Source organism: Bos taurus, chromosome 19, assembly GCF_002263795.3.
Source record: "Bos taurus isolate L1 Dominette 01449 registration number 42190680 breed Hereford chromosome 19, ARS-UCD2.0, whole genome shotgun sequence".
Taxonomy (NCBI): domain Eukaryota; kingdom Metazoa; phylum Chordata; class Mammalia; order Artiodactyla; family Bovidae; genus Bos; species Bos taurus.
The window spans coordinates 12,628,378-12,652,386 of NC_037346.1; the positions used below are offsets into that span (position 1 = coordinate 12,628,378).

The 24,009-nt window shown below is 37.7% G+C and overlaps 1 protein-coding gene and 1 pseudogene across 1 annotated transcript in view; one reads left to right on the forward strand and one right to left on the reverse strand.

Moving 5' to 3' along the window:
• Positions 1 to 24,009, forward strand: part of USP32 (ubiquitin specific peptidase 32) — a 203,836-nt gene that overhangs the window by 51,238 nt on the left and 128,589 nt on the right. Inside the window, exon 2 of the mRNA XM_024980631.2 lies at positions 13,454 to 13,581. Within this exon, the coding sequence (XP_024836399.1) occupies positions 13,454 to 13,581 (128 nt within the window). The remainder of the gene's footprint in view (positions 1 to 13,453; positions 13,582 to 24,009) is intronic.
• The window catches only part of LOC101903622 (V-type proton ATPase subunit G 3-like), a 35,074-nt pseudogene continuing 30,081 nt past the window's right edge, over positions 19,017 to 24,009 (reverse strand).

Genomic DNA, 24,009 nt, shown 5'->3' on the forward strand with positions numbered 1-24,009 from the left:
GAGTGCCTCGGGAAGGTGCGTGGCAGTGCTTGCGGTGCATGATGCCTCTCTTAATAGTCCTTTGCAAAACAAATGCTGAAAGCTGTTTTCTCTTGTCACCTTTTTTTCATAAAAACAAACATCCTCAGATTTCTTTTGGTTAACGAAAAGAGGTGCTAATGCAGGTTTCTCATTAAAAGTGAAGTGGTATAAAGTGAACTTTTGGAAACTGGGGGATACCTCTGTATGTGTGTACGCGTGCATGCAAAGTTGCTTCAGTTGTGTCCGACTGTTTGCGACCCTGTGGACTATAGCCTGCTTGGACCCAATGGCTTCTCTGTCCGTGGGATTCTCCAGGCAAGAGTACTGGAGTCAGTTGTTACCATGCCTTCCTCCAGGGGATCTTCCCGACCCAGCGATCAAACCCACATCTCTTATATCTCCTGCATTGGCAGGCGAGTTCTTTACCACTAGCTCTTCCTGGGAAGCCCTGCCTGTATATGATTAGTTGAAATACATAGTTTTGTTTAGCTTTCCTGATATTTTATGTAGCTGTATGGGCCATTCAGAATATGCTTGGATTACTATGTAACTGGAAACAGCTAGACAAACAGCAGTGAAATGTTTTTTCTGCTTTTGTTTATATTCTTGTTGTTGTTATTCAGTCGTTCAGTCATGTCCGACTCTCTGTGACCCCATGGACTGCAGCACGCCAGCCTTCCCTGTCCTTCACCATCTCCTGGAGTTTGCCCAAATTCATGACAACTGAGTCTGTGATGCCATCCAACCATCTCATCATCTGTTGTCCTCTTCTCCTCCTGACTTCAGTCTTTCCCAGGATCATGGTCTTTTCCAGTAGGTCAGCTCTTAGCAAGTGGCCAAGGTATTGGAGCTTCAGCTTCAACATTAGTCTTTCCAATGAATATTCAGGATTTATTTCCTTTAGGATTGACTGGTTTGGTCTCCAAGGGACTCACTCTCAAGAGTCTTCTCCAACACCACAGTTCAAAAACGTCAATTCTTTGGCACTCAGCTTTCTTTATGATCCAACTCTGACATCCATACATGACCACTGGAAAAACCATAGCTTTGACTAGACGGACCTTTGTTGGCAAAGTGATGTCTCTGCTTTTTGTCTTTTTTTTTGTTGTTGTTCACTTATTATGTCTAATATATTGTCCATAGAGTTGAACTATGTACACCACCATATAGTGTGTAAATAATGACACTTTTAATTTTGCTTTTCTTTGCATTTTTTAATTCTAAAGGCTTGGCTAGGCACTTTTTCATTATTAAATGTTGGATTGAATTGCTAAGGAGTGATATCGTTTTGTTATTCCTGATCTTGGGGCAATCTTTTAATATTTCACTTTAAAGTTGGAAGAATTTTTACATGAAAGCATATGAAGTGTGATTTTTTTTTAAAGATGTGATTTCTCAGATAAAGAAAATGCCCTGCTATTTCTAATTTGCTGAAAGTTTCATTTTGAAATAATGAAAGAGTTTTGAAGTTTATTAAATATCTCTTCTGTATCTGTAAAAATAATAGTAGATTTCCCCCCTTGTTTTATTTTCTTAATTTGATGCATTATGTTGAATTTTCAATGCTAAACTAATATTGTTTAGAAGAAATGCAAGTTGGTTGTAGCTTTGACTAGACGGACCTTTGTTGGCAAAGTGATGTCTCTGCTTTTTGATACGCTGTGTAGGTTTGTCATAGCTTTTCTTCCAAGGAGCAAGTATCTTTTAATTTCATGGCTGCAGTCATCATCTGCAGTGATTTTGGAGCCCCCAAAAATAAAGTCTATTGTTGTTTCCATTGTTTCCCCATCTGTTTGCCATGAAGTGATGGGACCGGATGCATGTTCTTAGCTTTTTGAATGTTGAGTTTTAGCCAGCTTTTTCACTTGCCTCTTTCACCTTCATCAAGAGGCTCTTTAGTTCCTCTTCGCTCTCTACCGTAAGGATGGTGTCATCTGCATATCTGAAGTTACTGATATTTCTCCCGGCAATATCGATTCCAGCTTGTGCTTTATCCAACCCGGCAGTTCTCGTGATGTACTCTGCATATAAATAAATAAGGTGACAGTATACAGCCTTGACGCACACCTTTCCCAATTTTGAACCTGTCTGCTGTTCCATGTCTGGTTCTAACTGTTGCTTCTTGACCTGCCTACAGGTTTGTCAGGCAGCAGGTAAGGTGGTCTGGTATTCCCATCTCTTTGAGAATTTTACACAATATGTTGTGATCTACACAGTCAAAGGCCTTATATTTTAAAAATCCATTTAAAAACACCCTCTGCTACTGCTGCTAAGTCACTTCAGTCGTGTCCGACTCTGTGTGACCCCATAGACGGCAGCCCATCAGGCTCCTCCGTCTCTGGGATTCTCCAGGCAAGAACATTGGAGTGGGTTGCCATTTCCTTCTCCAATGCATGAAAGTGAAAAGTGAAAGTGAAGAAGGGTATTTGGGAGGGGGAAATTCCAGAAAGTTCCAAAAAACCACAAAACTTCAATTTGCCAGTCCTGTTACATGCAGACAACTATATATTGATAGCATCTAACCCTAACCCCGGTTGGATCCAGGGATTCCCTCAGGAGGACCGCGTTGGCGATTAAAAGGATAGATAAAAGGAGAAAGACACAGAGGCTTGACCTGACTGGTTTATGTGGGAAACTAATAAAGTTCGTGACACCGAACTTGCTCTGACTCCGGAGGCCACAGGCGCTCTCTCGAATCGCGGAAGGTGCCCCACCTTAGGCACCTTCTCCAGTGGGTCTTAGAAGCCCAGGCAAATAAGTAGTCTCAGAGAGCCCCCACGCTCCCATCATTCATCCTGAAGGAAGAACAGAGAAGAAAAGGAGAGAAAAGGAAACAAGAAAGAACGACACGGGGAGACCAAGCCTGATGAGCGAGGCCCACAACTTTATTTTCCAAAGTAGCTTTTATACCTTAAATTGTGCATAGAGAATAATAGGGGGTGTAGAGTCATGCAAGGTCAGCAGTCTTTGACTCCTATCGAAGCCAGGCTTTCTTTCTGCAAACTTATCATATGCAAAGGCTTTAGGTGATTTACATCATCTTCTGGCCAGGAGGCCTGTTAACATTTTATGACCCTTTCTTCAGAAAACTTATTTTTCTTTAAAGGTGATTAGTCTAAAGTCAGGCGCCACCCTCCGAAAGCATTAGATAAAGTTGCATTCCTATAGGGCAAAAGTGTGGTGGGCTGTAACAAGGAAAGAATTAACTCAAGGGTCCAAGGTTACAAACATTAAAGTTACTACTTACATTTCTATATAGCAACTATATTAATCAATACACTCCCAGGGACACAGTAGGTAAGGGATATGGAAACTTGGCAGCAAGCATTAGCTCAAGAAAGAAATCCTCTACTAGTTCTATTCTTAAAATTTTAATTCTCTGAGAAGCTCTGCATTGTTAGAATATCTTAAGCTTCCCGTGCCTCTCGTGGTTGGGAGGCTGTGAACAATCACATGGGTAGCTGCAGGAGTCCAAACAAACCTGTCAGGCAAGCTAGAAAGTCATCGGAGGGGTTTGAATTGAAACACTCCTATTATGCCCAGGAGATTTATTAACTAGAGCTCTAAGTTGATTTTTTTCAGAGAAAGGTGGTTGGGGATAGCCCCCGTTAATGTCAGAAGAGTTGGTGAAAGTCGTGAAATAGTAAAACAGACAGATTCTGGTTTGGGGTAGACGCTCAGGCAGATCCAGGGGGGCCCTTGAGCCCTGACTCGCCTTGCCCATCAGGGCTCTCCTGCATGACCTTGTCATGGGTGGGAACTCCCGTGCTGGCTCCTGGCAGCAGTTTACCTCACATTTATATTGTTTTAGGTATTATGAGGAATTGTTTAGTTGCTAAGTCGCGTCCAACTCTTTGCAACCCCATGGACTGTAACCAGCCAGGCTCTTCTGTCTATGGGATTTCCCAGGCAAGAATACTGGCGTGATTTGCCATTTCCTTCTCTAGGGGATATTTCAGTTTCCTGTGTTGATAGGCAGATTCTTTACCACTGAGCCACCAGGGAAGCCCATTAGAAAGGATATGGAGATGACTTAAAATACAGAGTATAAAAAAAAATCTAGAGGAGGACTTCTTTAGATCATATGCAAATACTACATCGTTTTATATAAGAGATTTTGTTCCTCCCTGGATTTTGGTGAGTGGAGTGGCAGTGCTTGTCTTGGAACTGATTCCCTGAGGATACTAAGAGGTGACTTGGGTGCCTTCTTTACAATTAATGAATGACAATACTTTCTCTATGCTTGTCTGTCATACCTGCAGAAATGGCCTCCTTTTTCTTGATGTTTCTCCTCCTTGCTTTTTCTTTTCCTTCCGTCCCTTTGTTCCAGGGTTAGGTGGGTCTGCTGGGGTAGTAATATTAGTCTGCAGGTAAGGAGGAAAAAGGAGAGGGGCAGAAAAAGATTGTTCTTTTTTGAACTTTTACCTCCTCCCTCTGGACCTCATTTGTCACAACTTTCTTCCAGAGTTAGGAGTGGAAAGGTAACAGGGCTGCTCTCATTGCTGCTGGAAATCTCCTCTCCTCCTAGACTGGCATTATTGGACATCCATTCTTTTCCTGCATTTAAAACTTTATTATACACAGACACACGCACACACACACATAAATGACAGTGTTAGATTCAAATATATGTATGTTTTGTTTGTGCTCATAACCAGTTGACCACAGATTTCCAAACTTGGCAGCTGGTGGGCCATATTAAGACTGCATATTGGTTAATTTTTTTTTTAATTAACTGCTAATACTTTTAAAGTAGAGAGATTTCACAAAAATTTTACATTCTTGGGTTCCTTATTGCTACATTGCAGCCTATGCCTGGAACTTAGTAGCAGCTTCATGCTGGGGAAGGAATATGTGTTTTCTAGGGTTCCACAGGCCCTACCTGCCCCACTTCATTTATATTACCAGTATTTCTGTTTTTGAACTTTGCATCATTAGTCTTTACTACCACCAGTAATTCCTTTTATTCTTGAACTTGTGTTCCAGAGCAGAGGAGCTACAGAATATTTTATTCATACAACTTTTTTTCCCAGTGTCGAATCTGAGAATAGTCAGGTACAAAGGAGATGCCTCATGTTTCTGGCCTTTTGTGTTGGAATTACACATGTATGTTCATTTATTTGGACAGTATTTATTGATAGTGATGGGAGAGAATCAAATGAAATTCGGTTCAGAAATAGTGGAGAGTGTTAAGTACAAGTTTCTTGTTAGTGCCCACCACCCTGCCTATGTAGTCCGTCACTGGGATATAGACTGCCTGGATGACTTCAGCGTCCTCCCCTTAGCTCACACAGTATACTGTTGCTTTCATCCTGCGCTGAAAACCAAGTAATGAGAGAGAGTGGGAAAGTCTTAGATGAGAAGGTGTTCAGGAAACACAGATTTGTGGTTACGTTTAAACCAAATCCAGCCACATCAGTCACTGTTACACCAGTTGATACAAGCTGTAAATCTTACTTCTCTATTCCCAACTGGCACAGTGGTAAAGAATCCACCTGCCAATGCAGGAGGTGCAAGAGACGCAGGTTTGATCCCTAGGTTGAAAAGATTTTCTGGAGTAGGAAATGGCAACCCACTCCAATATTGTTGCCTGGAAAATTCCATGAGCAAAGGAACCTGGTGGGTTACAGTCCATGGTGTCACAAAGAGTCAGACACAACTGAGGGACTGAGCACGCATGCATATAAATCCTACTTAGCTCAGAAGACAAGTATTTTCTCTTGTAACTGGTGATTCAGTTCAGTTCAGTCACTCAGTCGTGTCCGACTCTTTGCAACCCCATGAATCGCAGCACGCAAGGCCTCCCTGTCCATCACCAACTCCTGGAGTTCACCCAAACTCGTGTCCATCAAGTCGGTGATGCCATCCAGCCATCTCATCCTCTGTCATCCCCTTCTCCTCCTGCCCCCAATCCCTCCCAGTATCAGGGTCTTTTCCAATGAGTCAACTCTTCAAATGAGGTGGCCAAAGTATTGGAGTTTCAACTTAGGTTGTTTATATTGATAAGTTGCTATATTAGGTTTATTATAGGTCAGCTAGGTCTTGAGAATGTCATGCTTTGGATGCCCAAATGTGAGAAGAAATCACAACAAGGAGATCTTGATATGAAATATATATATATATATGTGCAAATAGTCACTAGAATCACAACTAGCTATCTGCTTTGTTCTTAGTTGTACTTAGTGATGTAGTTTGGGAGCACTCTTTCCCGTTTTTAGGTGTTCTTCCCTGTGCACAACTATGTCTTTTATGTTTACTGTATTGTCATTGCTTATTCATGAGTCTGTCTCTTGGCTGAGTTCCTCGAAGGCAAACTTGGCTTATTAGTTTTGTGTTCCTCATGGCCTAGCACAGTTTTTGGGCATGTGATCAGTAAGGGCCCAGTAACCTTTAATTAATGATTGGTTGACTGATTGCATTTCAGAGGGTCTTACTGGAGGGATTCTGTTTCTGTGGTAAACACCATAATCTTTATTTTATTTCTGTTTCAGTATTTGCCTTTTCTTTGTAATTGCTTTTATCAATACTTTCGTGCTCTAATCATTAAGTGACTATCAAGTACTTTATTTTTCTTACCATATCTTGTATTTGAGTGTGAGTTGCTAATTCTCACTAATTGAATATTTTGAAAACTGATCTTGAAATCAAGGCTTTCTGTTGAATGAGGTTTGTGTTCAGTTCTCTTAAAAATTTGTGTTGATATGAGAAGAGCAAACTTTCTCCCTTATTCCCTTGTCTTTTATTCATACTTCCTGTTTGAGCGACTTTCACTTTCACTTTTCCTGTTTGAGAAAGGATTTTAGTTCTGTTCCTATAGTTTTCAATAAGATTCTAGTTGGTTTCTTAACTCTCATGAGTGTTATAGGTTAGTTGAAATGTTTCTACAGTTCCTTAGATTAAGCAAAACCTAAAGTAAAACCAGTCCTTGAGATTTATTTATTTGGCTGAGCTGGTTCTTCAGTAGCAGCATGTGGAATCCAGTTCCCTGATCAGGGATTGAACCCCGAGCCCCCTGCATTGGGAGCAAAGAGTCCTAGCCACTGGACCACCATGGAAGTCCCAAGATTTATTTTTTTGAAGGTGAAATACCTCTTTAAGATATTATCATTGTGGTCAGATGTATTAGTTTACTGTCAGACTTTCCACTTTTATTCTGGAGTCCTTTCTTCATTTCTAATCTGGTCTTGTTCTCTGTGCTTACTGCGTAGCTGTCCTCCTCAGATACCTTAATCATCCTGGAAATTTCCTTTACCTCTCTCCTGTTGCAGTCCGTCCAACTCTCACATCCATACGTGACTACTGGAAAAACCATAGCTTTGACTAGATGGACCTTTGTTGGCAAAGTAATGTCTCTGCTTTTTAATATGCTGTCTAGGTTAGTCATAGCTTTTCTTCCAAGAAGCAAGCATCTTTTAATTTCGTGGCTTCAGTCACCATCTGCCTTGATTTTGGAGCCCCCAAAAATAAAGTCTGTCACTCTTTCCATTGTTTCCCCATCTATTTGCCATGAAGTGATGGGACCAGATGCCATGACCTTAGTTTTCTGAATGTTGAGTTTTAAGCCAACTTTTTCACTCTCTTCTCTTACTTTCATCTAGAGGCTCTTTAGTTCTTTGCTTTCTGCCATAAGGGTGGTGTCATCTGCATATCTGAGGTTATTGATATTTCTCCTGGCAATCTTGATTCCAGCTTGTGCTTCATCCAGCCTGGTATTTCATATAATGTATTCTGCATATAAATTAAATAAGCAGAGTGACAATATACAGCTTTGATGTACTCCTATAAAGAAAGCTGAGTGCCAAAGAATTGATGCTTTTGAACTGTGGTGTTGGAGAAGACTCTTAAGAGTCCCTTGGGCAGCATGGAGATCCAACCAGTCCATTCTAAAGGAAATCAATCCTGAATATTCATTGGAAGGACTGATGCCGGAGCTGAAACTGCAATACTTTGGCCATCTGATGTGAAGAACTAACTCACTGGAAAAGACCCTGATGCTGGGAACAATTGAAGGTCGGGGGAGAAGGGGCTGACAGAGGATGAGATGGTTGGATGGCATCACCGACTCGATAGACATGAGTTTGAGTAAGCTCTGGGAGTTGGTGGTGGACAGGGAAGCCTGGTGTGCTGCAGTCCATGGGTCACAAAGAGTCAGACACGACTAGTGACTGAACTGAAGTGCTATAGTCAGTGTTTCCTGGATCTGTCTTCTTTCCTTTGTTTACCCCCTCATTTTGTTGTAGGGCAGTCTCCTGTAACTTTCTGGAAAAGGTACAAGAGAGTATCGTACTTTTTTCCTTGTTATATTTTTACAGTACCCTATTCTTATTTGGATGTAATTTTCTTATTCTCCTTTTCTGAAAATATTTGAAGGTTTTCACTTTTTTTCATCCTTCATTATTATTTCTACTTACCCCTCCTTTCCCCTATTTGTCTTGGTAATTTTCTTATTGAAATCTTCCTCAATATTTGGTGTTCTTTAACTGTTCATTCTTTTTTTTTTTCAGTCTATGCTATTGATACATAATTTATATACAATAAAATGCATAGATTTTAAGAATTCAGTAAGTGAACAGTTGTTCACTTTTGTAGCCACCACCCCAATCAAATATATAAAACATTTCCACACCTCAGAATAGTTCCCTCCTATCTCTCTGCAGGTGTCTGTTTCCTACAACTCCAGTCACATACTCCCTACTTCACTACCTGTCAACCACTGTCTTGGACACCATAACTGGTTTTGCTCCTTTGCGACTTTTATATATAATGTAGTCATATGGTATATGCTCTTCTGTGTCTGGCTTATTTTGCTCAGTGTAGTTTTTGAGATTCATTTATGTTGATGCATGGATCAGTAGTTTCTTCATGTTTACTGCAGAATACTATTCCATTGTATGCTATACTGCATTTACTTCATCACCTGTTCCTTTATCAAGGGGTTATTGTTTCTAGTTTTTTTTTTTCCTATTGTTAATAAAGCTCCTATGTATATTTCTGTGCAGTATTTTCTTGTGTAATTAACAAGGAGTGGAATTAATTGGGTTATAAGGTTAAGTATATGTTTAACTGTATCGTGTCGTGAAGTTGCTCAGTCGTGTCCTACTCTTTGTGACCCCATGGACTGTAGCCTACCAGGCTCCTCCCTCCATGGGATTCTCCAGGCAAGAGTACTAGAGTGGGTTGCCATTTCCTTCTCTAAGGAATCTTCCCAACCCAGGGATGGAACCTGGGTCTCCTGCATTCCACGCAGATGCTTTAACCTCTGAGCCACCAGGGAAGCAACTGTATAATGACTATCAAACTGACTTTTTATTTTAAATAGTTTATGCATTAAAAGATTGATTGGAAGACTTATATGTTTGAGTATATCCCTTGTTGTGGATGCTAGATGGCATCCAGTGTTGCTGGATGGCATCACCGATTCAATGGACGTGAGTCTGAGTGAACTCCGGGAGTTGGTGATGGACAGGGAGGCCTGGCGTGCTGCGATTCATGGGGTCGCAAAGAGTCGGACACGACTGAGTGACTGAACTGAACTTAACTGATATCCCTTGTTGACTTGTGGATTTTCCTTTTGGGAACCCAGCCATTTTTAAAAGGGAATGGCGGCATCCCCCTCACCCCATGTCGGTAACAGTAGGTCTTTGTTCTAGGATCATTTACTTTCTTCAGAGAAGAATGCTTATTGATTCTGCCCAGGGGGAGAACAGGGGGAGGGAGGGCAGCACGATGCAGATGCTCACTTAATCTTCACCTTTTTTCATACCTCATTGTCCTTCCTGTAGCTAAACCCGGTGTGGTCGAGTATGGAGCCTTTCTGTCTCTGTGTCTTTGGTTTCTTGATATATATCTACATCTAAAAGTGGTGTGCGGTGGCTAGATGGTAGATTGGTGCCTGACTCTTGTGCTTTAAGGGACCTGAGATTAGTCTAAGCACTTCTCTTGTAACTTTCAACCAATTTCTCTTCCATCCCGCTTTCTACCGCTACCCTCCCTTTTTTGTGTGTGGTAACTGGTACAGTGAATTCCGGAGCCTTTTTTGGGTGCTCTAGACAGGTTAAGTTAGTTTACTTTCTTGTCCACATTTCTCAGTTGGTTTCAATTGCTTAGGTTTCAGTTTTCATGGGTCTGCTTAAGTGAGTCACCACTCTTCCAGACACTAATGTTCCCCAGAAAAAGATTGACTCTCATAGTTCCTCAGTTCTTCTTTCTCCTATTTTCTTTGTCCTTGTGAGTTTGTGTCCTTTTTTAATTCTTACTGCAATTTTAGTGAAGTCTGTAGAGAGAAAGGAGGTAAAGAAAAATCCCACGTGTTGAACTTTCTAATTTTTCCAGAGATTGCCTTTTCTTTCTAAATTAATATTATGTTTTCCTACCTTAAATTTTCTAGGCTTGATTCTCTTTTGTTTTCCATCCTGCCTAAATTTTTATTTTGAAAATTTTGAAGGTTTCACTTGTATAGTGAACACTTTTAGGTATTCCTTGTCTGCAGGTTGGAGACAAGGAATTGTCAGATTTTATTTTTTAATAAAAATACTGTTTATTTTCAGTAAGTATGGATCTCTGGCAGTATTTTAGTGTCTGATAGTCTATTTTGTGCCTATACAATAGCTTATTCAGTCTGTCTGTTTGCTTTTGTTGTTGTTTAGTTACTCTGTCGTGTCTGACTCTTTTGGCTATCATAGACTGTAGCCCGCCAAGTTTCCCTGTCCATGAGATTTCCCAGGTAAGAATACTGGAATGGGTTGCCATTTCCTTATCCAGGGGATCTTCCTAACCCAGGGATTGAACCTGCGTCTCTTGCTTTGGCAGGCGGATTCTTTACCACTGAGCCACCAGGGAAGCCCTGTTTGCTTTTACAAATGCTTTAAAAAGTTTATGTGTATGTCTTCTCATGTTATAAGTGAATAGATTCATTAGTCATCAGTCATCATTGCTTTTTTTAAACATATTACCAAGCATTCCTTCAAATATCTGTAACCAACAGTGTATAGATTCTCACAGTGATTGATTTTTCTTGTCTTCTCTGGACTACGAACATCTAATTTGTTAGTAAAGCCATTAATGAAAAGTAGGCATACTGAAGAAATAGGTATTCCAGTCGCTGAAGGAATTTCTCCTCCATAACTATAATTTATAAAATTATCTTTCTTTTGTTTTTTCACTTTTGCATTCTAAAAAGGGGGCGGAAATCAGTAAATTGGGATGTTAATATTATGAATTTATTTTTTTTAATGAATTAAGCATTTAGTAGTTATACTTTTCTGTAGCTGCTTATTTGTGTATTAGTTCTTATTGTTTTATCATTGACCTACAGGTTGTAGAATTTGTGAACTTTCCCTCCCTACCACAGACTTCTTGACTGATAATCTGTGTGCCAGGCACTCTTCAGTCTTTATCTTGCTGGCCCTTTCTGCCTTCCTCGAGTGTGTAGACCAGCCCCTTCTTCTTGTCCTTTGGAAACTGCTTTTGTTTTTCCCAAGTATTCCTTGTCAGTCTTGTTTGAATATTTTTTTCTTTCTCAGCAGGTACTGGAAGCATTGCTTTCTTCCAGTTTTGTCTCTATGTCATTTGTGCTCTTTATTCATGACTTTAATTGCCAGCTACATGCTCATGACTTTCATCAAACCTTGCCTAAACTTTACACTCATAATTGTAAAAACTCAGTGGGTTTCCTGAAGGTTGCTCATTTTCAGTATGTCCTTATCATTTCAGTTCAGTTTAGTTCGGTCGCTTAGTCGTGTCTGACTCTTTGCGACCCCATGAATCGCAGCATGCCAGGTCTCCCTGTCCATCACCAACTCCCGGAGTCCACCCAAACTCATGTCCATTGAGTCGGTGATGCCATCCAACCACCTCATCCTCTGTCATCCCCTTCTCCTCCTGCCCTCAATCTTTCCCAGCATCAGGGTCTTTTCCAGTGAGTCAGTTCTTCACATCAGGTGGCCAGAGTATTGGAGTTTCAGCTTCAACTTCAGTCCTTCCAATGGATACCCAGGACTGATCTCCTTTAGGATGGACTGGTTGGATCTCCTTGCAGTCCAGGGGACTCTCAAGAGTCTTCTCCAACATCACAGTTCAAAAGCACAAATTCTTCAGCACTCAGCTTTCTTTACAGTTCAACTCTCACATCCATACATGACTAATCATTTAATTTTATTATTTATCATTTTTCCTTCCTCACTTTTTTTTCTTACATTCCCTTTCTATATGCTAAGACCATCCTTCAGAGTTTCTCAGGGTAGAATCCTGAATGTTATTCTACATTACTTCTACTCTTCAGTTAAGTTTCAAATTCTGTTGACTTTTCTTCTAAATAGTTCCCCAACAGCTTCTCCTTTTTCTTCTCATAGTAGCAGTCCACCTTTTGCTTCCACATTTTGCTTACCACAGAACTTGTAAACTACCTGAATTTTATCTGACTGTGTTCTGTTTCCTATCTGCCTGGAGTTCATACCTGAATTGTGTCTGACTGAATCCCTTCCTTACTGTGTCAGAACAGAATTGCTATGACTTGGTCAATGACTGCCTTAGGTTTATCTTACTACTCCCAGCCTTGTTCATTTTTTTCTGGTAACTTTATACATCCTGCTCTGTATACTTTCAAACAAACTATTATCTCTGCCTGGCATGCCCTTGTCCGTTTCGCTTGGGTTAACCTTTAAATTTCCATCCAGCCTTCCATCCATAAGTCTTTTTTTTTTTTTTAATTTTATTTTATTTTTAAACTTTACATAATTGTATTAGTTTTGCCAAATATCAAAATGAATCCATCACAGGTATACATGTATCTTTCTTCTCCAGCGTGGGCTAAAGGCACCATTTGTGGTACCTTCACTTACCGCATAGTACTAAAGAATAGTTTTCTCTCCTTGTAGACAGAGATTGTTCTATTCAGTGAAAGGCTTCAATGCCTAAAATAAAGTAATGGCTCAGTAATTTTTTTGTTAGTGGATGTCTAAAAATTATAGTTTATTAGCATCATCTATTTATAGGTTACTTTCTTTGTTGAGGATGATACAGTTTAAGCTAAATTTGGGAGCATGGATAAATAGGTGCTCAAAGAGTACAAATAATATAATTTTTATTCCAGAGGAGTACATTGCTGCTGAAAAGGTATTAATGTCAGAGCCTAATGCCATTCAGCTTACCTGCTAATTGTTACCTCTTCTTTACCCCTGCCTAGAATTTGTATGCATAATTTAATGTTCTGCCAATTGAAGACAGTGGGTCAAGAATTTTCATATTTATTTTTAAGATTAAATTTGAAAATATTAGAATTATAAAAAATATCTTTGGATTTATTTTACTTATTTGGGAAGAGAAGTAGTATTTGCTAGTTTTTGTTAGGAACTGGGTTGAAAAAAAAGTAAAGATTTTGAGAGACATCTTTTCTCCTCAGGTTTCTTACCCATCTTCTGTTTCTGAATTGCAGTTACAGATGTCGAGCTGAAACGACTGAAAGATGCCTTCAAGAGGACTTGTGGACTCTCGTATTACATGGGCCAGCACTGCTTCATCAGGGAAGTGCTTGGAGATGGAGTGCCTCCAAAAGTTGCCGAGGTAATCTTCATGCTCTAAGTTTTCCTTTGAGATAGTTATCCACCAGTCTGAATTCTTGAGGGTTCTCCTGGTCTTGACCGATTTAATCTTCCCTACAGTTATTTTTCTTGCTGAGTAGGTAAATAGGTCTTGTTTTAGATGTCAATATGGCTGTGTTGTTAGAGGCCAAATGGGAGAACTGCAGGCGTGCAGCTGAGCTTCTGTGTACTTCTGATCTTTAAGAGCCGCAGATCATAATCATGGGACCATTTCTATGATTGGCTTCTTATTCTTATGAACTTTGTCACTCTGACATGTCCTTTTTATGTTGGGAGTGTTTTTATAAACTTTGAGTTTTAAATCTTTCCATATAGTAAGACCTAATTAAATTAATTCTGTAAAATTATTTTGTATATGAAACTTGTAAAGTCTTATTTAGATTCCGTAAAAAATTTTTAGGTAGAGATGCAGTGAGCTAAGTTGGTATAAATATTCCCTTTCTAACATTAAATTCACTGCCTTATGCAGTGAATAAAGTATATATACAGTTATGTAATATGTCATTTGAAAGGTGAAATGAGAATACAGTTAATAAAACTGAAAATTATAGTAAGAATTTTAAGCTTAGTGTATTTCATAAACCTTAATTCACTGTCCTAATTAGTGACGGTTGTAATTTCTAACCTGTGCTATGTGCTTTTGAGTTTATGGTTTATAATATAGAAAGTACACTTACTGCTTTTTTTATGTGTGTTTTACTTTTTTTCTTGGTAGGGATATATGGTGTATTAATTTTATCATGTATTCTTGTGTAGAATTATTATGTACTTTCTTGCTGTCTTTATTTTGGATTTATGACAATTTTTTCCTAATACTATTTATTGGGACCTTTTTTCAGTATGAATTCATCCTCCTGTTTTGTCTTAAATGCCAATATAATATAAAAATTTGGAATTTAGAATTTTTCATTTTAGGATATAATTAGCAATTTAACACAGAGAGGGCAATGGCACCCCACTCCAGTACTCTTGCCTGGAAAATCCCATGGATGGAGGAGCCTGGTAGGCTGCAGTCCATTGGGTCCCTAAGAGTGGGACACGACTGAGCTACTTCACTTTCACTTTTCATTTTCCTGCATTGGAGAAGGAATGGCAACCTACTCCATTGTTCTTGCCTGGAGAATCCCAGGGACGGGGGAGCCTGGTGGGCTGCCGTCTATAGGGTCGCACAGAGTCGGACACGATTGAAGTGACTTAGCAGCAGCAGCAATTTAACGAATTAATATAAGTTGCCAATTAGAGGAAGGGATTTAAACTGGATCCATAGTAATTAAAACAACATTCTTCCAAATTCAAATATATACTAACTTGAGCCTTTCTTTTTCTTCAGCTTCTTCCTTAGGTCAAAATTGTCAGACTGTAAATTCGTGCTGCCGAGAAAACTTAAGTTAGAATATCTGATTTATTTCTTTGGATCATGTATAAAGATTTACATGTGTCCATCTATATATCTATAAATAGATGTCCGTTCAGGTCCTTGTTCAGTTTTTAATTGGGTTATTTGTCTTTTTAATACTTGAGTTGTAAGAGTTCTTTATGTATTCTAGATCCCGGTCCCTTATAAGATACCTGGTTTGCAAAAATATTCACTCGTCACATAATTCACTCTCTTGATGGGCTTACCCATTCTTCCTTTCATTCCTTGTTTCGTCTGGGAAACTAAGGTCACAAAGATTTACTCTTCTTTTTCCCTGTAAGAATTTTAGCTTTTACTTTTAGGTCTCATCTGTTTTGTGCTAATTTTTGTGTATGGTGCGACGAGTCCAACTTCGTTCTTTTGCAAATAGCTTTTTAGTTGTCCTGTTACCAAGTCCAAGCTCCTATTGCTCATTGCATTACAGGTCAGTAAATCAAGAGATGTGTTGTTGGTGCCAGAAATAGCAACTTTTTCGAAAAGCCAGCAAATCAGGAAGATAGATGGTCAACTAGTGTCCCAGAGAACCGTCTTATACCTGAATTAGAAGTTAGGCTTTACACTGAAAGGGGAGAGAGGGTGTGGCAGGTTTTTGCAAACTTTTCGGTACCTTTGTTCTTACAGCTGTCCAGGCAGGTCTCATCACAATGTTCCTAGACCTCCTATGAGATAACAGTTATTCTCCATTCTACTTTTTATTTCTATATGAGTGAGCCTTGAGAATGGGCTCTCCTGTATGTTTCAGGCTATAGCATTCTTTTACAAAAGGTGCAGAGCCTGCATGACTAAGCAGAGGCAGCAGAGCACAAGGGTTAGAGTTAAAGGAATGGATTCAGTATGGAGTCAGGTTTCTTCCTGTCAGTTACAGTCGTAGCACTGTTTGTTGAAAAGATTATTCTTTCCCATTGAATTTTCTTATCACTGTTGTTGAAAAGCAGTTGACCATAAGCATACGGTTTTATTTCTGAATTCTCAATTCTATTCCACTGATTTCTGTCTGTGCTTGCATCAATACTGCATTATCTCGATTACGCTAGCTTTGTAGCAAGTTTTTAAATCAGAAAGTGTCATCTCCTTAGCTTTATTCTTTTTCAAGTTGTATCTGTTCTGGGTCCCTTGCATTTACATATGAATTTTAGTATCAGCTTTTCAATTTCTGCAAAAGAGGCTGCTGAGATTTTAATAAGGGTTGCATTGACTCAGAGTACAGCCATTTTAACAATATGTTAAATCTTCTGATTCATGAAATTAGAATGCCTTTCTATTGATTTAGATTTTTAATTTCTTTCAGTGATGTTTTGTAGTTTTCAATGTACAAGTCAAATGTCCATCAGTAGAACAAAATGTGGTATATCTGTAGAAAGGAATATTGTTAATAAAAAAGGAGTGAAGTTTTCTGTTACATTCATGGATAAACCTTTAAAACATTCAAAGTCAAAGATGCCAAACACAAAGACCACATAATTTTTTGTTCCATTTGCATGAAATGGCCAGGATAGCCAACTCTATAGAAACAGGAAATTAATGGCACTTTCGTTAAAATTTTAGCTGGTTTTTTTCCTTACTTTCTTGCATAGTAGTTGCCTCTTACCCCTGTTGTTGTGGAGGAATCTGTCCTTCTTGAAATGTCAAATACAGGTTTCCCAGTTAGCTCAGCTCTCTGATATGCTCAAGAAATGTAAGATGATAGTTAAACGGTTTTTTCTTGTTTTTTTGGTTAGGAGTGACACTCTTTCAGGCTTTCTACAGCTAAGGTGAAAATGGAACTCCCTGGAGCGTCATTTATATGTGAATATTTTGTAAATTTCATTTTACCCAAAATTATTTCAGGAGTCTCTGTCCTTTGGACTATGTGTTAAAAATTATCACTGGCTAGAATACCTAAAGTAATTGTTTTACAAGAACGATCTTAATTTTAAGTTGTAAAATCTACAGTGATAGTTTCAAATTTCAATTTCTTTGCAGCTTACACATTCTTGTGTGTAAATTCTACCACAGTATTAAACACAAAAAGAATTTTATAAATGCTTTTAGTGATGGTGGTGAGCTTCATTTATTCTATTATTTACTGACCTAGGCTTATTTTAAGTGAGAAGTACTTTAGCACGTGAGTATTGATTAGTGCATATAACATAGTGTAAGTTTTAAAGTACTATAAGGAATTAAGTACTTCTGTCTTTGATCTCTGGTGTGTTTTCGTGGAACGGGTGTCTGTATAGTGTCTCATACAGTAATCTCAAAGAATGAGTGACCCCCATTAAGCTTAGTTCTGGAACAGTTTCAGCATTTGTGTAAAATGAGCCTTTTGCTTATTTCAGGCATCTCTCCAAGGCAGGCAGGTTAATAGATAGATTTCATCAACTTTTGTGTGTATTTGGGAAAAGGATTGAATTTATGAGTATGTTTCATCCTTGCAGAGTACATAGTTATTTGCTAAAGAGGAAATAGTACATTTGAAGTAGAATGGAAGTATAAATCTGGGCAGATAGTTTTGAAATTTGAATTTAGATAATAGTGGGTAGGCAGACTCATAGAATGGAAGATCTGTATTCTCTAGTTGCAGGGAAATGAGGGGATTTCTAAACAAAGTGATTAGTTGCAAAGCTAAGGAAATAATCATTCCACTGTATATAGTCATTGTGAGATCTTTCTTAAAATCCTTTGGAGAGTTTGGGCCTTAAATCTAGGTGAAGAGGGTCACCTACTCCTGGTGAGATTGTGAAAATAATGATTTGAGGCAATAGTCGTGTTTTAACACCAGTATCAGATCCCAGCGATTGAACCTGGGTCTCCCACATTGCAAGCAGATGCTTTACCGTCTGAGCCACCAGGGAAGCCCCCCTTTATAAGAAAAGCCACAGAACCCCTTTAAGCTGCCAATTGTGGATGGAGAAAGAACTTTATTCCCTAGTTTATCAGAGCTTTTCTTTACAGTAGTAGTAATAACATAATATCAAGAGCAAGGAAAGATAGTTTTGGAATCTTCATGCAGAAGGATGCTGAAACCATCCTCTTGTTTGAACATTAAATCTTTTCCAAATTAGAGGAAAATGCACATTTTAAGCAAAAACAATCACAGACCCTGGAGTGTTTTTAGCATAGTGATCAACATGTGCAGACAAGTAACTGATTAGTAGTATATTTTGCCATTAGTATTGATAAATTTATGCTGAAGTATTCGTATTGCATTTAGGTGGCCCTTGGGATTCGAGACATGCATTTACTAGACAGTCTAGGTTTAGGGGGACTACCCATAGAATACAGGTTTGTGATTTTTTGTTTGTTTGTTTTGATGTTTGTTGATCAGTATTATTGATTGCATTCCTTTATGTTGGATTTACTAGCATCATGGATAACAACTTTCTTGACAACTCCAGTCATTGACTGTTATCTCTTGATGCTATTGATCATTGACTATTATAAAAGACTAATATATCAACCAGAGAAAAGCAACTAATGTTTTCATTTGTTACATTAAATCCTAATCTTGACCTTATGGCTAACAGGAGAAAACTAAGCAGGCTACTGATTTAAAATCTTTCCTTGGAACTAGAATCTATAAAATATCCACTGGTCTTTATCTTAACTGCATCACTTAAAAAAATTTATTAATTTGGTTGTGTTGGTTGTGGCATGTGAAATCTTCGATCTTTGTTGTGGCACACAGACTCTTAGTTGTGACATGTGGGATCTAGTTCCTCTCCCAGGGATTGAACTCGGTCGCTCGCACTGGGAGGTGGAGTCTTAGCCACTGGACCACCAAGGAAGTCCAACTGAATCACTTTTGTTCATAGTGTAATATTCATGCTAGTTCTTAAATTTTATTTTATTTTTAAAAAATATTTCTCTTTGTATGACTGGTCAAAAAAGATTCCAAAGGGTCTGTTAGATGAAGATAGTGAGAGAATATATCACTCCCTTCTTGTAAAATTATATATAGACTTTTTTAAAAAGTACATTATTGTCTTGATGGTTCTTAACTGCCAAGTTTTATCCTAGAACAATTTTTTCCTTTGTCTGTAGATACCACTTACTGAACAATGGGGTACACATTTAGTTGGCAGTTCTATAGTTCGGATGGATTTCTGGTTTCACATCAGACGGTGCTTAAAAGCTCATTGATTACACTTTCCATGGACTTGATGTAGCTTGCATTCAGTTCTTTTATCTTCTTCAGTGTTTCCACTTCTTTTTCTCCTGAGATGTTACTTCTGACAGCCCATTATTTTAGCATGTTTCTGTCGAAACTGCTGATTTTGCATTCTCTGCTGATCAGTAGCTGCCATCTCTTCTTACTTGGCTTGGTGCAGTCATTTTGGTTTTTCTCTTCTTGGCTTTCTTGAGTTTGTCCTTGTCCCTTTTCTCTGCCTGGAGGAGCTGGTGGATTCCCTGTGACTGGCTGGTCCTGGTGGCAGCTTCCAGTCCGGCAGCTTCTGTGACTCTAGGAAGTGATGGATCTATTCATCCTTTGAGGAATCACTGCACAGCTCACACTATTGTGTCAACAGTGAGTTCTAAGCACAGCTGCCTGTTACAAACGGCCTGACGGAGTGAGCTATCCTAGAGCAGTTTTTCAACCGTTTCATAAACTGTTGGAAAACAAAGTTTATAGTAGAAGAGCTGACATGTTATTAAGCATAATGGGACTAGGGAACTCCTTGTATAAAACATTGTGTCAAATACGTTACATAAATTATGAATGTCTAAGTGGTATGCCAGATGTCAAAGAAGTTACTCACTTACATTGGTACTAAAAATTACTCTTATAGAAAATAACTTATGCATAATCACTTATTTTGAATCCTGGGTATATTAAGTGAACTATTGACATGACTAGTGAAGTAGATTATGAAAATAATTGGTATCCTTTTCAAGTCAGTCTTGATAAGACACGTCTATCCAATAAACATATTCCTTAATTGGTATTATAAGATAAAATAAGGTTGATTTAATGGATAGTTGAGAGTGTTAAAAACCTTTGCCTAAATTTAGCTGATAAAATTCAGCCAAGTTTGACTATAGAAGCTGGAAATTTTATATAAAATGAATTCTAAATGATGGGAAAAATAACAACCCAAGTTTTCTAAACTTGGGTGAATGTAGAAGGAAAGCATATTCATTGTTATCCTTTTCCCCCTTTCTGCTTGCCTATGGAATAAATACAGCTGTGTTTTATTGAGTGCCTACCTAATAAATTTCTGTTTGTAACAGAAATGGAATGGTTTTATGTTTGCCTTGTATATGGTAGTTATTATCTTTTAGACTATCATCTTTGAGTAGTATGAGTTATTATATTCTGTATTTATATTAAAATGTAAGAAGGGTTATAAAATACAGTTGAACTTTCTATATTTCCATATTTTTGTCATTAAGTGGTAAATATGAGTATCCTTTCTTAATGTACTTCTAAATGTAATTTCTTGATGCTTTATATTTTATGAGTAGCTGCCTGAAAATATGAAGAGAAAAGAATTTGTGTTCAGAGTCATTTATGCTTACAGCTTTAAGGTATACTTTTTTGTCCCTGGGTCTCTCTCAAGTCATAGGAACATCCTGAAGTACCTTTCTGAGAATCTGAGGTGTGGTCCCAAATACTCTATTATAAAAAATGATGGACATAATTGTTAACTGTGTAATGGTTAACTTTTTCATACTATATATATGTTGTGATTTTGAATACAAATATATACAATTCATATGTTGTAGTTTCAAAATATATATAACATTTTATAGTTATCTAAAATTGTGATTTTTAGGGTTAACTTTGCAATTAAGGAACATTTCACTCAATTTTGAGACTTTCACAGGTATATTCTCAGGAAATAAGTGCCTGAAGAAACAACAGTATATCCTCCTATATTCACACAAACTAATACAGGATAGCATTTTATTTATTGGAAAATGTTTATGTATGATGGCTTAAAAGAAAGTCCTTATATAGTCTATCCTTTTTTTTTACAGTGTTGTTTTTAGTAAGAGTCTCATTTATTCCCATTATTTAAAATAGTTATTTGTTGTAAAATGATTTTTTGTGAATAAAAGGTTTTTGAAATGAATTCAAAATCATAGTGTGTAATAAATGGGTTATAATGTGCACACTAGAATGTTACCACTGTATTTTCTCCCATGTTAATTACCTTTTCTCAGCAATGTACATTTAATAACTAATTCATATATTAGTTATTATATTTTAATAATTTATTAAATTATTTTTATATATTTTAATATATATTTTAAATAAGTCTTGTCCTATAGTTTTAGCTGTTAGAGCTAAATTATTGAAGTCTTTAATTTATTCTTACTTTTCCTGAGAGTTTGATACTAGTAGAATATATTTCTTCATTAGGCAGTCGTTGACATTCTTCCTTTTAAAACAGAAGATATTGAAAATGCTCATTCTGCTCATTATAAATGTAGTATGATGTTTTTTCTGAGAGTATTCTTTTTTGTTAGACTGTTGATTCCTTTTTTTTTTTGTAATTATTTATTTATTTTTGATTGCTCCGAGTCTTTTTTGCTGGGTGTGGACTCTGCCTCGTTGTGGCAGACTGGCGCTGCTCTCGGTTGTGGTGCACGGGCTTCTTGCTGTGGTGGCTTTTCTGGTTACAGAGCGCGGGCTGCAGGTGCATGGGCTTCGGCAGTGGTGCAGGCAGGCTCAGCGGTTGTGGCTTGCGGGCTCTGGGGCATGTGGGCTTCAGTGGTTGTGGCACAGGGGCTTAGTTACTCAGCGGCATGTGGAATCTTCCTGGACCAGGGATCAAATCTGTGTCCCCTTGCATTGGCAGGCAGATTATTATCCACTGCACCTCCAGGGAAGTCCACAAGGAATTTTTTTTTAACTACTTTGTAAAATTATATTAAATGACTTAATAGTAAAAAGGAAAATTATTGTACACTCAACAGTATGAGTGAATCTCACAATAATTTTGCTAAATAAAAACATAATTGGTAAAAATAGAGCACATGCTATGATTCCATTCATATAAAATTCTTTAAAATACAGAGTCTGTCATGAAATGAAGCTTACCTAGAGACTGGGTACTGATGCTGGTGCAGAAAGAGAGGGAAGGATAATTCCTCAGGGATAAGAAACTTCTGAGGTGATAGGAATGTTTGAAACTTTTCTTGATTATGGTGATGATTTCATTGATATGGCATGACATATGACAAAACGGATAAATTGTAAACATAAAATATGTGAGGGTAATTGTACCTCAGTTATTCCTCAAAAACTTTGTAAAACATTTGATTGGATGTACTTTTTGAGCTTTTCAGGAAGAATATTTAATCTACTTGGAAAAGTGAGCCAGAAATATAAAAATTGATTATTGGCAGATGTATGGTTTCCTTTTCAGTCTTTGTTAGGATATTTGGGTTTTAGTTCTAATTTTATTATGTACTTCATGTTCTTTTAGTAGTCACTTAAGTTCTGAGGCAAAAGAACCTCTAAACCTTTCATCAAAATCATTGTAGGAATTTATAGGTTTATGACCAGCTTGACTATAATTAGAAGAGTTTGAAGTGCAGTTAAATTGTGATGTTCTTCTGTTGACTTTGAGATCTGCCTGAATTGGAGGAGAGAAGGTTGTGGGCTAGGTTAGTCTGGGAAAGTTGGAGCAGTGAAAGGAAGGAATTCTCATTGATAAATCTGGAGTTCTACCTTTTTCTCCTGATTTAAAGTCACGGGTTAAATTAAACTTTTAGAAAACAAAAGTTACAGCAAGGCAATTCTAGAATGAGATCATTGATCATAAAAGGTCTAGGATAATTAGCTTCTAAGAAAAGTATGGATAATAAAGTAGATAAGGACAGACATGGGGAGCCAGTTTGAAGATAGGGATCCAATCTTACCATCATGGATCAAGATGTGGAACAGCAAAGAAGAAAGCTAGGCAAGAAGTCTCCCTAGACAGAATTCAGGAATATTAACTCCAGGGAGAAAAATTTTCACTTGAAACTTAGTAGTTGAATTTGTAGCATATTAACAGGTTTCTTTCTTCAACCATCAGTGGGTTTATGGAAAATTCCATTTCTTCCTTCAGATGGGAATAGATGAGTTATAAAGGACAAATATTTGCTTTAAAGGAAGCTAGTGAGTAGAAGGGGAGTTACAACCCAGAACTTCAAAGACAATATTTAATTATATTAAGTCAGGGCCAAGCTAATTGAGAGGGTATACCAATAATTTACCTCACTGATGTCTAGTGACACTGTAGTTTATACTGAGTCTCTTTTCTAGTTGTGTATTTGAATAGACTTCAGTAGGCAAGATATCTTCAGAGATGAGAAAGGAGGGTATAAACTGAATCTTAGGACTTGCCATCCAGTGTGGTGGCAGCAGGAATTTACTTAAGACAGAGGTAATAATCTGGTTTGTTTAGTCATTCCTGGGAGTAGTTTATTGGTCTGACAGTCTATGAGATATAAAATAAGTAATGTACAGAGGTATTCTGAATGTTTTGTTTAGGCAAGGCTCCTTTGCTTTTGGACTTAAGGAAAAGAGAGAAGATAATGAATGTTCTATTGTCTATATTTGAAAAGAATATTTATTAGTAACTTACTTCCTGACTCTTCCATAAACATTTAATGGCATGGATTCATGACTAGCATATAACAGTCAACAGTTTCCTGGGATATATATTTGACACAGGTCTGGGATAATTCTTAATGTGAAAAATAGTGGATTGTAGGACAAATATTAATGAAATAAATATACCAAGAATATGGAGCAACTAACATGTTTTAATTTTTTCTGAAAATAATATTTAATGTTTCCCTTTAATAATAAATTTCAAAATGTATTCTTTAACAATAAAGTAAGTTGACAGAATAGTAATCTATATAAATAAAATTAATATCTGTATCTTAGGATATCCTGTGAAAATAACCAGACTTGTGTCACAAAACTTGGCTACATATGTTTGGGGAGATGGGACTTACAAACTATTCTATATTCTGTACATGAACTTTTCATCT